At 39.4% G+C, this 13,030-nt stretch overlaps 1 protein-coding gene across 1 annotated transcript; it reads right to left on the reverse strand.

Moving 5' to 3' along the window:
- Positions 1-1,288: 1,288 nt before the first annotated feature.
- Positions 1,289-12,305, reverse strand: stc1 (stanniocalcin 1). The gene is made up of 4 exons (XM_088624140.1): positions 12,048-12,305; positions 7,095-7,237; positions 6,363-6,574; positions 1,289-5,597 (listed from the first exon to the last, which is right to left on the reverse strand). Exons 1-4 carry the CDS (start codon positions 12,160-12,162, stop codon positions 5,309-5,311), a joined length of 759 nt encoding a protein of 252 aa, XP_088480266.1. The 5' UTR covers positions 12,163-12,305; the 3' UTR covers positions 1,289-5,308.
- Positions 12,306-13,030: the final 725 nt, after the last annotated feature.

Genomic DNA, 13,030 nt, shown 5'->3' on the forward strand with positions numbered 1-13,030 from the left:
AAAATATTTACATCCTAGACAATGAAAAGACAATTAACAGAAAACAAACTAAATTGATTAGTGGTGTTTGTTAAAAAAGGGATTTACCTACCTTCAGTATGATCAGGGAAGGAAAATGAGGTATAATTGCAGTCTGGGATTACTGCACTAGTGTAGACATTTGGATATTTGAAAGATAGAGTATCACTAGTGTTCTGTAAATAAGTAACATCACAGCATCAATGGTTAGATAGGGCTGTGAATGACATTGCTTTGGCAGTAGAATCCGTCATGAAAACAAGGGGTTTGGCACAGTACTGAAAATGTATTTCACAGGGCAGGAGTTCGGTCTTAACACAGGTCTTGTTTGTGGTGGTATTTTCTTAGCTGTGAAACATTGTGAGACAGTGTCTGGATTTAAAAACTCCAAACTTCTTCATTTTTAGATAATGTTATGGGGATAACATATTTGTTTTGAGCTTTTTCCAGAACACTTCTACGTCATGCAGCAGCTATAGTGTAGACATGATACTGTATATCCTGTTAATTGTCTAATCAGACGTGACAGGTTTTCTTTGATGTGTTTTTAGAATCATCATCGTTTTCGGGAGTACTCAGTTTCTTGTAAATGAACAAGGACAAGGTTTTAGGAGGCGTTGGCAACATAAATTCTGCCTGTGCACCACATAGTTTTAGATGGTATTAAAATTGGAACCAATTAAGGCTGGTTTTGTAAAAGGCAGTTATAAACAAACTGCCAGTAGTCTGGGGCGATGTTATTAAGATGATAGTAAGCAGAGTAGCATCTTCTTTATAGTAAGTATTTATGCTAATAATAAGTAATAAGTATTTATGCTTTGCAAGTTTCAGAATTTGTACTCTTGTTGCTGGCCTTATTTTTTTGTTCTGTGTTAAATCATCAGCCATACTGTCACTATCACCCTGGTGTAACAGTTTTGTGAAGTATTCCAAGATTGTGCTCAGCAGTAAGAGTATTTTATATAATAACAGTTGCTGGGTAAGTGTGTTTATCACCCTTTACAAACCTTTGGTTTCCATTGGCAGAACAACAGCTTTGTGTTTATCACTGCCCCTATATAATAACTATATAATAGCACTATTTAACAACACTGCGCACTATATAATAACAGTGGCTTGATAAGTTGCTGGGTAAGTGTGTTTATCACCCTTTACAAACCTTTGGTTTCCATTGGCAGAACAACAGCTTTGTGTTTATCACTGCCCCAGCTGTTATCACAGAATGAGATTTAACCTAAGTCACTAAAAGAACCAGACAACACCAACTGAATTCAATGACATATGCCAGATAAGATCATTCTTTATTCCTTTAATCAGCCAAACAAAACATAGTCGATGTATTTGTCTTTCTCAGTTTTAAATACATAGCTGCAAATGAATGGCACGAAGAAGAAATAAAAAAAAAAACATTTTAAAGTGCAAATAAATCACAATGTTCAATCATGCGTACATAGTGTACTTCAACAAAAATCTCCAGAAACTGATCACCCGTTGATTGTCTGATTCAACTGATTGGCAAATATAAGTGTTTGGATTACAAAGCATGTGGAAAGAATATGAATAAAATGTCAACTGGCATAATATAGCCCCTAAGTGGAAAATGTGATTCATTTCAAGTCTTGATAGGAAAGAAAGGAGTACCGTAATTTCATTACTCTTACATACAGGTAGGAGTGCCCAAACCTCAGCTAAGGCACCTGTTTGCCCTTTGAGTTCTCAGAACTCTGGACAAGAGAAACATTTCCAAGTTAGCTTCCTACTGAAATAACTGCCATTTTTTCCACCTCCAAGTGCAAAACTGCTTCTGCCATGGCAAAACCCCGACAGTGTGGTCAGAACTTTGTTTCCACTGACTGAACTAGAGGTGATGAAATGACTAACAGATAGAGCAGTCTGCTCCACTGGAGAGTCTTCATGGGTGGGGCCTATACTTGGCATCAGAGAATATTGAGAGGTGTGTTTTATTTTCAATTCAGTCTGGCCCTGTTAAATATAGCTCCTCTGCATATTTATCATATCTTCTCCTCTCATTGATTCGGATAGTTGAGAAGTATTAGTCTTTAAAGCAAGTGTTAACAACTCTCCAAAACCCCTCTTCCACCAGAGATTCATACCACTGCATTTAGAGTTGGAGATCTAGGTTTCGTAGTTGTTAACATTATACCTTTACGGACTAGATACACTAGTCTACATTTTACATTTTGTGAATTTATCAACTTTTAAGAAACTTAGGCACCCACTCTCCAACATTTGACTGACACAAACCTGATGTGCATTCTCTAAGGTTTACTAAGCCTTTCAGCTCTTTGAGTCATACGCAGAGGAAGAAGAGCATTAGAAAATCCTATTCAAAGTATCAGTTTCAGTATTTCTCCAGAAGATGGCAATGTGTGTTAAGCAGGGATCCCAACAACAATCAAGCAAAAAGGGTGAAACTCTTTTGCCCCTTAAGAGCTATTCTTATGCCACATAAATACAGACAGAAATCCTTAACAAAATCAAAGTAATTTACTCCTTAATCAAATTAAAATTTCTGTGTAGAAATCAGAATATTCACACAGGAAAGCTAATTCTTTTCTTTCCCAAGCTTACACTGGAATTTATAGCTCTGAAAAAGGTGAACATTTTTATAATTTGACCTCTGCATAAACTTGCAAGGAGTTTAGGAACCAAATTAGATTTTGTTAGATTTATTGTGCAAAGTAAACAGGAGTTACTCCATATCACACAGCTGCAAATTTGTCTTTGTATAGCAGCACATATAGTGCTGTGTGATGGTACTGGTGTTTCAGAAATACAGGAAACATTTAAACCCATAGGACTGTGTCTAGAAGCACAAGCCTATTAAATGTACTGATGTTTTACCTTAAGCATAATCTTTAGAAAAATGACTGAGTAATGGCAAGTGCTGAATGCTTAAATGCCCTTGTATAGTGGTCATAAGAGAACAAAGTGCATGTTAAAGGGAAACCGTTTCTGGATACACACTGCATGTGTTGCATGTACAGTTTCTGTGTTGGTTTTTCTACTTCTTAATTTTTTCTTTATATCTAATATATTCATTGCTCAGCTAACTAAATAAGGATCTGTACCCCATAAAGCAACTAAAACAGAAAATATCAAAATTTTCTTTTGAAGAAACAAAAATTGGAATTTATGCAGAATTTATTTAGCTTTTCTGATCCACAGATCAGAAGTGTGGAGATGGGAGTTCTTTTTGACTCTTCCCACAAAGATGGGAACCAGTACATTCACATTGCCTGGCATCGAGTTCATATATGAACAAGAGAGGCCCGGAAATGTTTTTTGGCCTGTGCTGCTATGGCAACACTACAGTATGTCTTCTCACCTGAAGCATGACTGTGTACTGAGATGCTTCAGACCTTGTGCTTTTCAGCACATAAGCTTTTTGTAAGGAAAATACCAGCTGAGAAATCCCTAGCAAACAAAAGTTAAGCTCTCTGCAGCTTATTCCCCTATTGCAAGAATTTGATCAAATTCAAATTTTGTTTTGCTGCGGTGTTTTATTTTCTTGTAATCTTTACAGAGGAGTGATTAAACCTTTTTACCAATATACTGCATAGTGTAACAAAACTGGAAAAGTGACACCTTACAATTTCTTACATAGCGTGTAACCGAGTCTTATTAATTTTATTACAAAGAAATCTCAACAGCACACTTTCTTTAAATCTACTTGGTTAATTCTGCCTAATTTAGTTCCTTTGGGATTTTAATAAATGCAACAACAATTTCAAAGGTCCTGCAGTGTATCTAATCTTATAGATTCTGATAAGACAGGAGTTACAAGCTTAAAAGTAGTGTCGTTTCAGATATGGTCCCTTATCACACTACCTAAGACGTTTCTGACTAGAATGGTATACATGTTCGTCTATGGCCAGCACAGAGTCATAACATGTATCCTATTCAGCCAATTAAAAGACACCTTGGAGAATGTCATCTCATTAAGATTCAGCATGTCCCATTTTAATGGGAGCGAAAACAGAACCATATTTTAATATTTAAAGTTCTAACCTAATTCTAGCATACAAAAGTAATATCAACTGCAATTTCATCAAATAACATGAATATATTAAATAAAATAGAATTAGCAAGTAGGAAAATAAATATCAATAATATAACAAACTGCTTTTAAATAGTCATTTCATATTCCTTACAATCTACACAGATGCCCAGTTACATAGGAATTCACCTCTGCTCTTTATTATGAGTACAGAGAAGCTATTAATATCTGTCCTTGGAAATCATTTGGTCCATTGGGTACTCTACAATTACACATTGCACACTTAAGTTAATATGGGTTCTTTCTGGCAAAATCTGGTAACATCTTTTGTAGTTATATTGATGTAATTCAAAGTAATACAGTTTCCTGTGTCAAACTTCAATATAGAATACTTTACAGGAACTATAGTACCAAACATTCAGCTTGTATGTTATTAAAACATGAATACCTCCAGATATGCGTTTGGAATATTTCTTCATGCCAAGGAAACAACTCACTTTGATTTTTATTTTAATATTATGTGCGTGGGATATAGTGAACCCATGACACCAAAGATTGTTGCTTCTGGCTCCAGTGGGATGCTATTTACTGTGACACAGGAGGGCAAGAGACAGGAAACTGCATTAACCAAGGCTGGAGGAGAGAGTTTTTCATTGAAGTAAATTTGAACAAACAGGGAGCGACTACAATGGCTGATTGATCAGTGACTTAGGAGAACGGTGGTATGCAAATGAGATGTCCCTGATATTTCTCTGTTTAAACAAAGTGTTACCAAGTACTCTTGTGAAATCTAGCTCACTTTTTAAATGTAATCATAATTTATAAAATAGGATCTCTGCTGGTCCTTTAGTCAAAATCACATGCAGTCCAATTTCACGTTTCTTTAAATTTGTTTTCTTTTACTTTGAGTAATGATTCAAACAGAAAGCAACTAATCACAATGGTTTTTCCAAGGTTATAGATTGCTGGGCTTCAGAGATAAAAATAATGCTTTGGATCTGATATGGGAAATTCTGTAAATTAATAATTTCAGGTTTTTTTAAGCATCATAAGTTGGCATCATTACCCTGTAAAGCATGAACTCCATATGCATGTAAGCCTTTACTATGAGTTAGCACATTTTCATACTGATAACGTCTGATATGAACTTTATGATAACTGCATGTGATTTTTACTTAAGTGAGATCGGATATCATTTTTTACTTTGGTAAAAGTTCAGAATCTTACACACCCCATGGAAGAGCAGGTGTTGCAGTGCATGTGTGACCATTACGAGCTGTCATCTGCAGAACGCTTCTTAGAAAAGAGAGTGGAGGGCTCCCTGCGCAGGTTGGGCTGCATCTTGAACACATGGGGCCCAATGGGCCAGCGCCAGTTGCCGCGGCCTTCGGCCCCAGCAGGAGAGGACAAGGAGGAGGAAGAGGGGCAGGGCTTGCTCTGCAGCAGCTGAAACAGCATGGCCATCTCGGGACCTAGCCTCGAAACCAGGCTGCTCCTGACCAGGCTGACCGTTTCATCGTCGCACTCCATCAGGCTCTGCAGGAGCTTGCTGTAGTATCTGCCGGGACAGGTGTTGGAATTGTTAGAACCGAGAAAGCTACAGATCAACAGGCAGGACCTCAGGCTAGAGTCCTTCCTGCGAGAGTGTTGCATGTGAATCGATACAACAGAAGCAGTTTCAGGGAACAGAATAGTAATGCCTTGTTTAGAATATTGTGTATAACTGTGGTCACCATGTTATAGAAATGATAATGCTGCTCCAGAATCCGTTCTGAAAAGAGCAACCAGATACATTCCCTGCACTATCAGGACAGAGGATGAAGAATCTAAACCTGTTTTTGTCTTGATGGGAGACAATGTCAAGGGGACCTGATGCAAGTATTCAAAAATCCTCAAAGGCAGTGACAAAGTCAACCCAGAAGACCTCTTCAAAATGAACAGTTCTATTTAAAAAGGGGTTATGGGACTATGGAACAAGCTACCATCCATGTTGGAGCTGCTGCTTTGGCATCATTCAAGAAACAGCTGGATGTGATCATGGGTTCAGTTAAATACTGCCTAATGCACTAGATGGGTGGAATGGCCTCCTCTCGTTCGTAACCCTTCTTATGTTTTCATGTTCAGAGCTCACTTCCTAATGCACTGCTCTCCCAGCATGCCTCAGACAATGTGAGCTAGAACTAAGGTCTCCACAACACACTAGAGGATCAAGGCACCGAAAAGTAAGCAATACACCAAGGCACCATCACATAAGCTCAGTCTAGTCTGGTTCTGGTAATTGTGCAATGATGCACTTAAACTACAATCAGGAAGCCAGATGTACCTGTTGGGAAAGTGGCTGGGCAGTTGGGCCACCTCACTGATGGCATCGGGGTTCAGCTTGGCCACCCCACAAATGTCCAGCTTGCTGTAGCATTCCTCCTGCACCTCGGAGATCATTCTCTGGAAGGTGGAGCAGCGCCGGATGGTGAGGAAGACCTTGGAGGTGATGCCATTGGCAATGCACTTCAGGCTCTCCTTCACGAAGACCTTGCCCTGTCGGACAGCAGACCTCGGTTACAGCAAGGCTACTTGGCCCAGTTCACCCAACAACCACCATTCCCATCGCCCAACCTCTCACTGATGAAGGCGCATTCAATCACCTGTTAGCAAGCAAATTGGCTGCCCAGTTTAACATTTCAGCACAAACTGAGTGACCACTAGTACTTCACATACAAGCACATGTCTAGTGTTTTAGCCGCATGTGAAAATATTCCACAGTTTTATACCATGCATTATGCAGATCTTAAGTAATTCAGATCTTGTAGTTCAAAAGTGACTAGGATTGGAAACAAAGTCTGGAAATTTGAGCTCGTTCTGCATCTACTCAAATCCTCATGGAAAAAAAGACTTGAAAGCTGCTTTGTCTCACAATGGCCGATTTGTCTATTGTTTTGTTTGATTGGAAACGGGATAAGTACAATTTATTCTTGCAGAGGTTCAGCTACTGTAGATTGAGCAGAAAAGCTGCCAGTTTAGCTGGTTACAGTGTGGAAGAGTTTTAGTGCATCTTTACCTGAGTGTCAAATTTAGCAGCACTGTATAGAAAGGACTTGCAGATGTCATGCATGCCATCTGTATCGCAGGTGGAGTTCTCCAGGCAGGCAAAGGCCCCACAGCCCACCTGCAGGGCGCTGTTCAGACACCGGGCCACATCCGCTGCACAGAGACACAGGGACATGTCACAAGGATGAAAGAGCTCTATGATACGACAACATCTATGAGACTGTACTGAAACATGAATACAATTCTGAAACTTGGACCTTTGCATCTCGTATTGCTTTCCCATGGTAAAAATAAATCCTAAAATTGGAACTCATCTAGATTTTATGTAGAACTGAAGATTGTGTTCCTTACAGATATGCTCGCACAGTCCTTAGCAGGAGAAAAGACCCTGCAGGATCATTTTTCTGCTGGCATTTAGTTTTGGCCAAGAATTGTTGTTTCAATTACATTCACGTGTGACAAGACAATAACCTACTACTTGCCAGGCAGTTTTCAGAATTCATTATTACAGTTAGTAAATGGCACCGTTGGATGTCATAGTCCTCTCACTGTTATTTCTTGGCAAACTGTGGTGTTTTAGCAATCTTTTGCTTAGTATGCATACTTTATTAAGCAATTTTCCACAAACGTTGTTACAACAGGAACGTATCATAAGTAGAGCATAATCAGAGCAAGAGCAAATTAAGAACCTGAATGTCTCTAGTGTAATGCCTGAGTATCAGTGTGGTTATGGAAGTCTTCCATTCATCTCCAGGTCTGGTCCCTTAAGACATGCAGTAGTAGTGAGAACAGACATTTCACCACAAGTCAGAATGTAAGAGTGCAGTCAATTTCAGGACATTATCTGATGAATTAAATGGACCACAGTGGTTATGAGCTTAACTTAATCTTGGTCCTTTATCAGTGGTCTATAAGCCTGCAAAACAGCCTGTTCATTCTTGTGTAGTGTATTCTACTGAAGGATATCCATTAGCAAGTACACCAAGTTTCATCCACCTAGCTGAGGTCCTTGTGCAGTATTCTGGCGCAGGTTGATATGCTGGCTGCTCTATCAACTGTCTAATGTAGCTCAGTGACATCATCAGAGATTTAATACTGCCCCCCCCCCCTTCACCTAACCTTGCTGCATTATCATTATAGTTTAAAAAGGCATGAAAATAAAGCCTTTTTACAATAGTACAAGTCTTTCTTGGATTAAAAAACACAATCCTTGGCAGGGTCTTGAAAGAGAAGGTTGTTCAAGGTATAGACCTCTATTGTGCGACACTGGAAAGCACGTCTGTGGTATAAAGACACATTATGCTCAATGAAACATAAATAAAACCTGGCTGACTAACCCCAATAATGGATGCTAATGACTTGATGTGTGCTGACTAGCCCAGCAGGTTTGGGTTCAGGACAGACATAAGCTTCCAGTGGAATCAATAGACAATGACGCTTATTGTTTCACTGTTGGTTTGCAGCCATTGAAATGGCTGTGCAGTGCAATTCATGCCATCAGCATTTATGGTCTTGGTTTTAAGCTACTGTGCACGTCGTTCATTTATCCTACACATCTTGATGTTGATCATTCTAATAGGAAAGGAAAGGCAGGAAACGTTATGAACAAGGAGGAGGGATTTCCTCCTATCAAACCCATTTAAGACCTCCAGAGCTCCAGTGTTTTCACACCAATTATGTTTATGTTGCCTTAGCAACATTGAACACTGTGCAGTTAAGACAGGTAATTGTGAATTAATCATGGATCGACCTTCCATCACATAATTGTCCTGTTGCTAAAGATGAATTAAATAATATTAGCAAATGACTTGAACTGAAGCATTAAGGCCACCTGTCTCTGCTACACACAATGTAGCTTGATGCATTTACATCCAATCTGCACCTATGGATTCCAAGCAATACATATGGAGCCTTTGTCTATTAGAAACACATGCATTAAGGTTGTAAAAGGATGAAAAGAAGTAGTCAATTGTATCTGTTCACATGGCCTTAACACGGGGTTGGTGTGCCATTTGTGTTAATATTGAGGGTGAGACAAACATTGGTGCATTGGTTGTGCATTCCCCTTGCCAGTCAACAGAAAACCAATCCACACACTGCTACACTCATGCATGGCAACCTTTGTGATCTGGGCCTAGATTAAATCAATGTACCTTGCATAAAGTGCTAAACTCACAGCTGAATGCCAGTTTTTTATTTGATGGGTGCATCAAGGTACCAGTAGAACCTAGCAGAGCAGAAAGCCAATGACACGCATATGAAAATAGGGACTTGAGGGTGGGATGGAACTTTGATTTTTTAATTTGGACTCTTCTGTACTGATAGTCTCTGCTAATTTAAGACCCATGTCTGTGATGTACTGTAGTTTGAGGTCAATGAGGACTCGAATTGCATAAACAAGGGCTAGATGTTAATCAACCTGCCTTTCTGTATGGGAAATATCCACTTTACAAAACCCCTGTCTGTAATTCTAAAATACCGACTTTCACTTTTTGTTGGGTAACAGTTCAGATGAGAGGTTGTTAATTATATATGAAAACCATTTATGACCTTTTGTATATTAGCAGAACTTCAGTGTAATGGTAACATGGTAGGACTGTAATGTTTGATTAAATAGCTAGATTGTCATATTTAAGGCTTGTTAACTATTTCATCTGCCACCTGTAAATCATACTTTTAAAAATGCTCAGCATTATTAGTGGGGTCTATAGTTGTGCCCCCTTCACTTTTAAATCTGCTGCCATGTTTCATCATTTATATTGCCATGTGCTGTTCTTCATAACTGTATACATGGGTACGAAACAGACCACAATACCAACGGTCTGTCAACAGTTCAAGCAGTTCCTGGCATTCAAGCACCTACCCTCACAGCTGTAGCTGAAGAGCCAGAAAATAAATCGTATAAATGTATTAAACATGGCAGAGCGACCGTATTGTGAAATCCAGATGTGATAAATGCACGTCTAGTGCAGGCTCCTGATGTCTCAGTATTGATTGAGCTGTAGGGTTTGCCATTTGGAAGTGATTAGAGCAGTGCGTGAGCCGGGTTGGACTTTTTTCTCGTTTCCAGGATTTACAGGAATGGAGCTTTCCCATTGCGATAGGCAGGCTGAAGCATGGAACCGGGACATGTTCTCAGAGCAGCGACGTACTGTAAGACAGGAAGTTCTGCAAATACTGTGTGGGGTTTCACGGCTGGTTAAAGAAACGACATGCCAAACACCGCCAATCTGGCTGCATCCCAAATGTTGCGTATCGTCGCCTTTTGGAATTGAGCTTGTAAAGCATAAACACTTTCTTTTGGTTATCAAGCTTTTTTCAATGAAATCTTTAAGAGGGCATCAGAGTGAAAATGAGACCTGAAGCAGACACTCATACAAGACGGGTAGAATTTCCACTTTTATAAAGTTTATTTGTTAAATATATGGGCTTGAGATATAGTAGGAGTCACGTTGCGTGACCGTATTGCTTTGAGCAGCTGTTGACGGGATTTTCAGTTCATTAAGCTACGGTAGCAACCTTAAAGTTGTATATGCTCTCCTACAGTTAGTAACCTGCGATCAATAATGCTGTTACCTTATTGGCTAAAATATCGTTATCTCTGTTTGCCGATCTGCTATGTACTGTATATTGTCATATGGACTTCGCATTTAAAAGCCACGTCAAAAGGCATCTTTAAATGTGCATCTTAAGTTTTACCAATCAGTTCCGTTTAATAATCAAACAACATTTTGTTGGGTACTCGATGAATACAAAAAAATCCTTGCGCTTGTTTAGAAACGGTTGTACCCACAAAAACAGTTTGAATTTATTGTCTGCAGCTGGTCTTCCATCCAGTTTCATATTTAGTGAATTGGCAGCCCTCTGTCGACGCTCGCTGGCTCTGGGCGCGCTCTTCCCGAGACCGGCGGCAGCACCAGAACACTGGCAAGCCGCAGTGTGTTCTGCTACACGAGCACAAAGGAGGGAAGATGGGCACACGTCCCCTTCAATTCATCGGTTAATCAGACTATGGGGTCGAGAAAGGACACGAACTAGCATAAAATAAGTCTTGGATAATAAGGCGGTTGGATAATCTAGTTGCATTAAAAAAAAGTTTCTTGCAATAAGATTGCTTAAGTAGAAGTGTTTTAATCGTCCTAACCCATCACTGCTTCGGCAAGCGTTGCATCATTTTTCTAACCATCTACATTTTGTAAACTCTTCATTCTTAAAAATTGGTAGATGATTATAACTGTATAACCAGACTTCGAACTTTCCGTAAACGACTTTTAATATATATATATACACAACATTAATGGCATATACTGTTTTTTTGTAATAGCAGTGAACAAAGACCACTATTGTTGGATAATAAACATTGAAGTAATGAGGGCATCTTCGGCTCCTCTTACTCCCTGGATCAGGTTGTCCCTCATGAGCACAGCTGCACCTACGGTAGGTGCTTAATGGAGCCCATCAACGTTACTGCTGGCTCTTCATCTATTAGTAGGGTGGAGTTTAAAAGCACTTGTCTCAAGATGCCAGCTAAGGTTTTGCAGACTTATCCTCTAATCAGCAGGCAACCGATTGACACAATCGTCTTCCAGCTTCTCTGCTATTCCGAGCTGAAGCATCAGTTTCGTGTATACTGTAGATATTGGAGAAACTGTGGCCCCAGACTGTCCAAATCAACAATGCAGCTGCTGGCGCTGTCGGGGAAGTTTGAAAACTCTCAGTAACTCACTACATAAAAATCTTAAAAGCCCGCGGTTTAACCTAGTAAAACCCTCCGTATTAATTTCTCACAGACGATATTTGTATTAGGGCTATGGACCTCCTCCAGTTTTGCGAGTACTTATTCACTTTGAAGGCGCACGCTAGCACCAACACAGCGAACTTTCATATTTTGCAGACAACACTTGAAAATTACATCGATGTAATTTAAATTTAAAATAACACACAGGAAAGTGCAGCGACTTACATGGACTATGAGTGGAAACCCGCGTTCTCCGTGGTGAGAATGACTCGTTCTGGTCCAGTTCATAAGCAGAGGTAAGGAGCACAAGAAGTAGCAGAATTCCCGTCTTGCGAAGCATTGTTTCTGAAGTGCGTGAAACTATGTTTAGAAGAGTAGTCTTGTTCAAAATGACAAAGATTTCTTCTTCTCCTTGTAACTCTGTCGGGTTGCTCTGTCTGTCGCTTTCTTTAACACACAGCAACCTTGTTCCTTCTGCGTGCTGGAATAAACCACAAGCTGCAGTTTATATAGGCATTCTCCTTCAGCGATAATGTCCTGCACATCACGAGTACCTCAGGTCGGTCCAATCAGCTCACAGCATTTCACAACCCTCTCCATTCACAAACTCCCGTGACGGCTTTTACTGGCTTCGATATTTTCCACTAAATTAAACTGCCTTTGAGGAACTTACAAAAATCTTTTGTAAAGAAAATTATTCTTTTGGAAATCCAATATAACTTGTCAATAGCAAGTTCATTTAATATCCTCTTAGGAATACTGTATGTCCCTTGTGCGCATTTCAGCGGCATAGTTCTAAAATATTAGAAATAATGTTTAGTTTCACTCTCTGTACTGTAACTTGCGTTTTTTTATCATCAACTCTCTTTTGGTCGCCAGAAAATGAAGGAAATGATTTATTGATGGAATACTGCATAGTTTCATTAACACGCGAGAAAGTGCAGGTTTCTGAACAATGTGTTTTAATTGCACTGCGCCTGAATGTGAATCCATATTGATTTATCCATAACCCAGTTCCAACATGAATTACGATTAAGCAGCCTATATCTAAAAGGTAGCTCGGTATGTTGGCGACATATTAAATAGCTTTTTTGAAATGACTGGTTACACGTCTTTTATTTTTTCTCTCTGTTATTATTTTCAGTAAACGTTACTAGACCATGCAGTTGCGCATCTAGGCTGAGGTGCTCCAATAATACCACACAAAC

Source organism: Lepisosteus platostomus, chromosome 3 (genome assembly GCF_059453375.1).
Source record: "Lepisosteus platostomus isolate fLepPlt1 chromosome 3, fLepPlt1.hap1, whole genome shotgun sequence".
Lineage (NCBI taxonomy): Eukaryota > Metazoa > Chordata > Actinopteri > Semionotiformes > Lepisosteidae > Lepisosteus > Lepisosteus platostomus.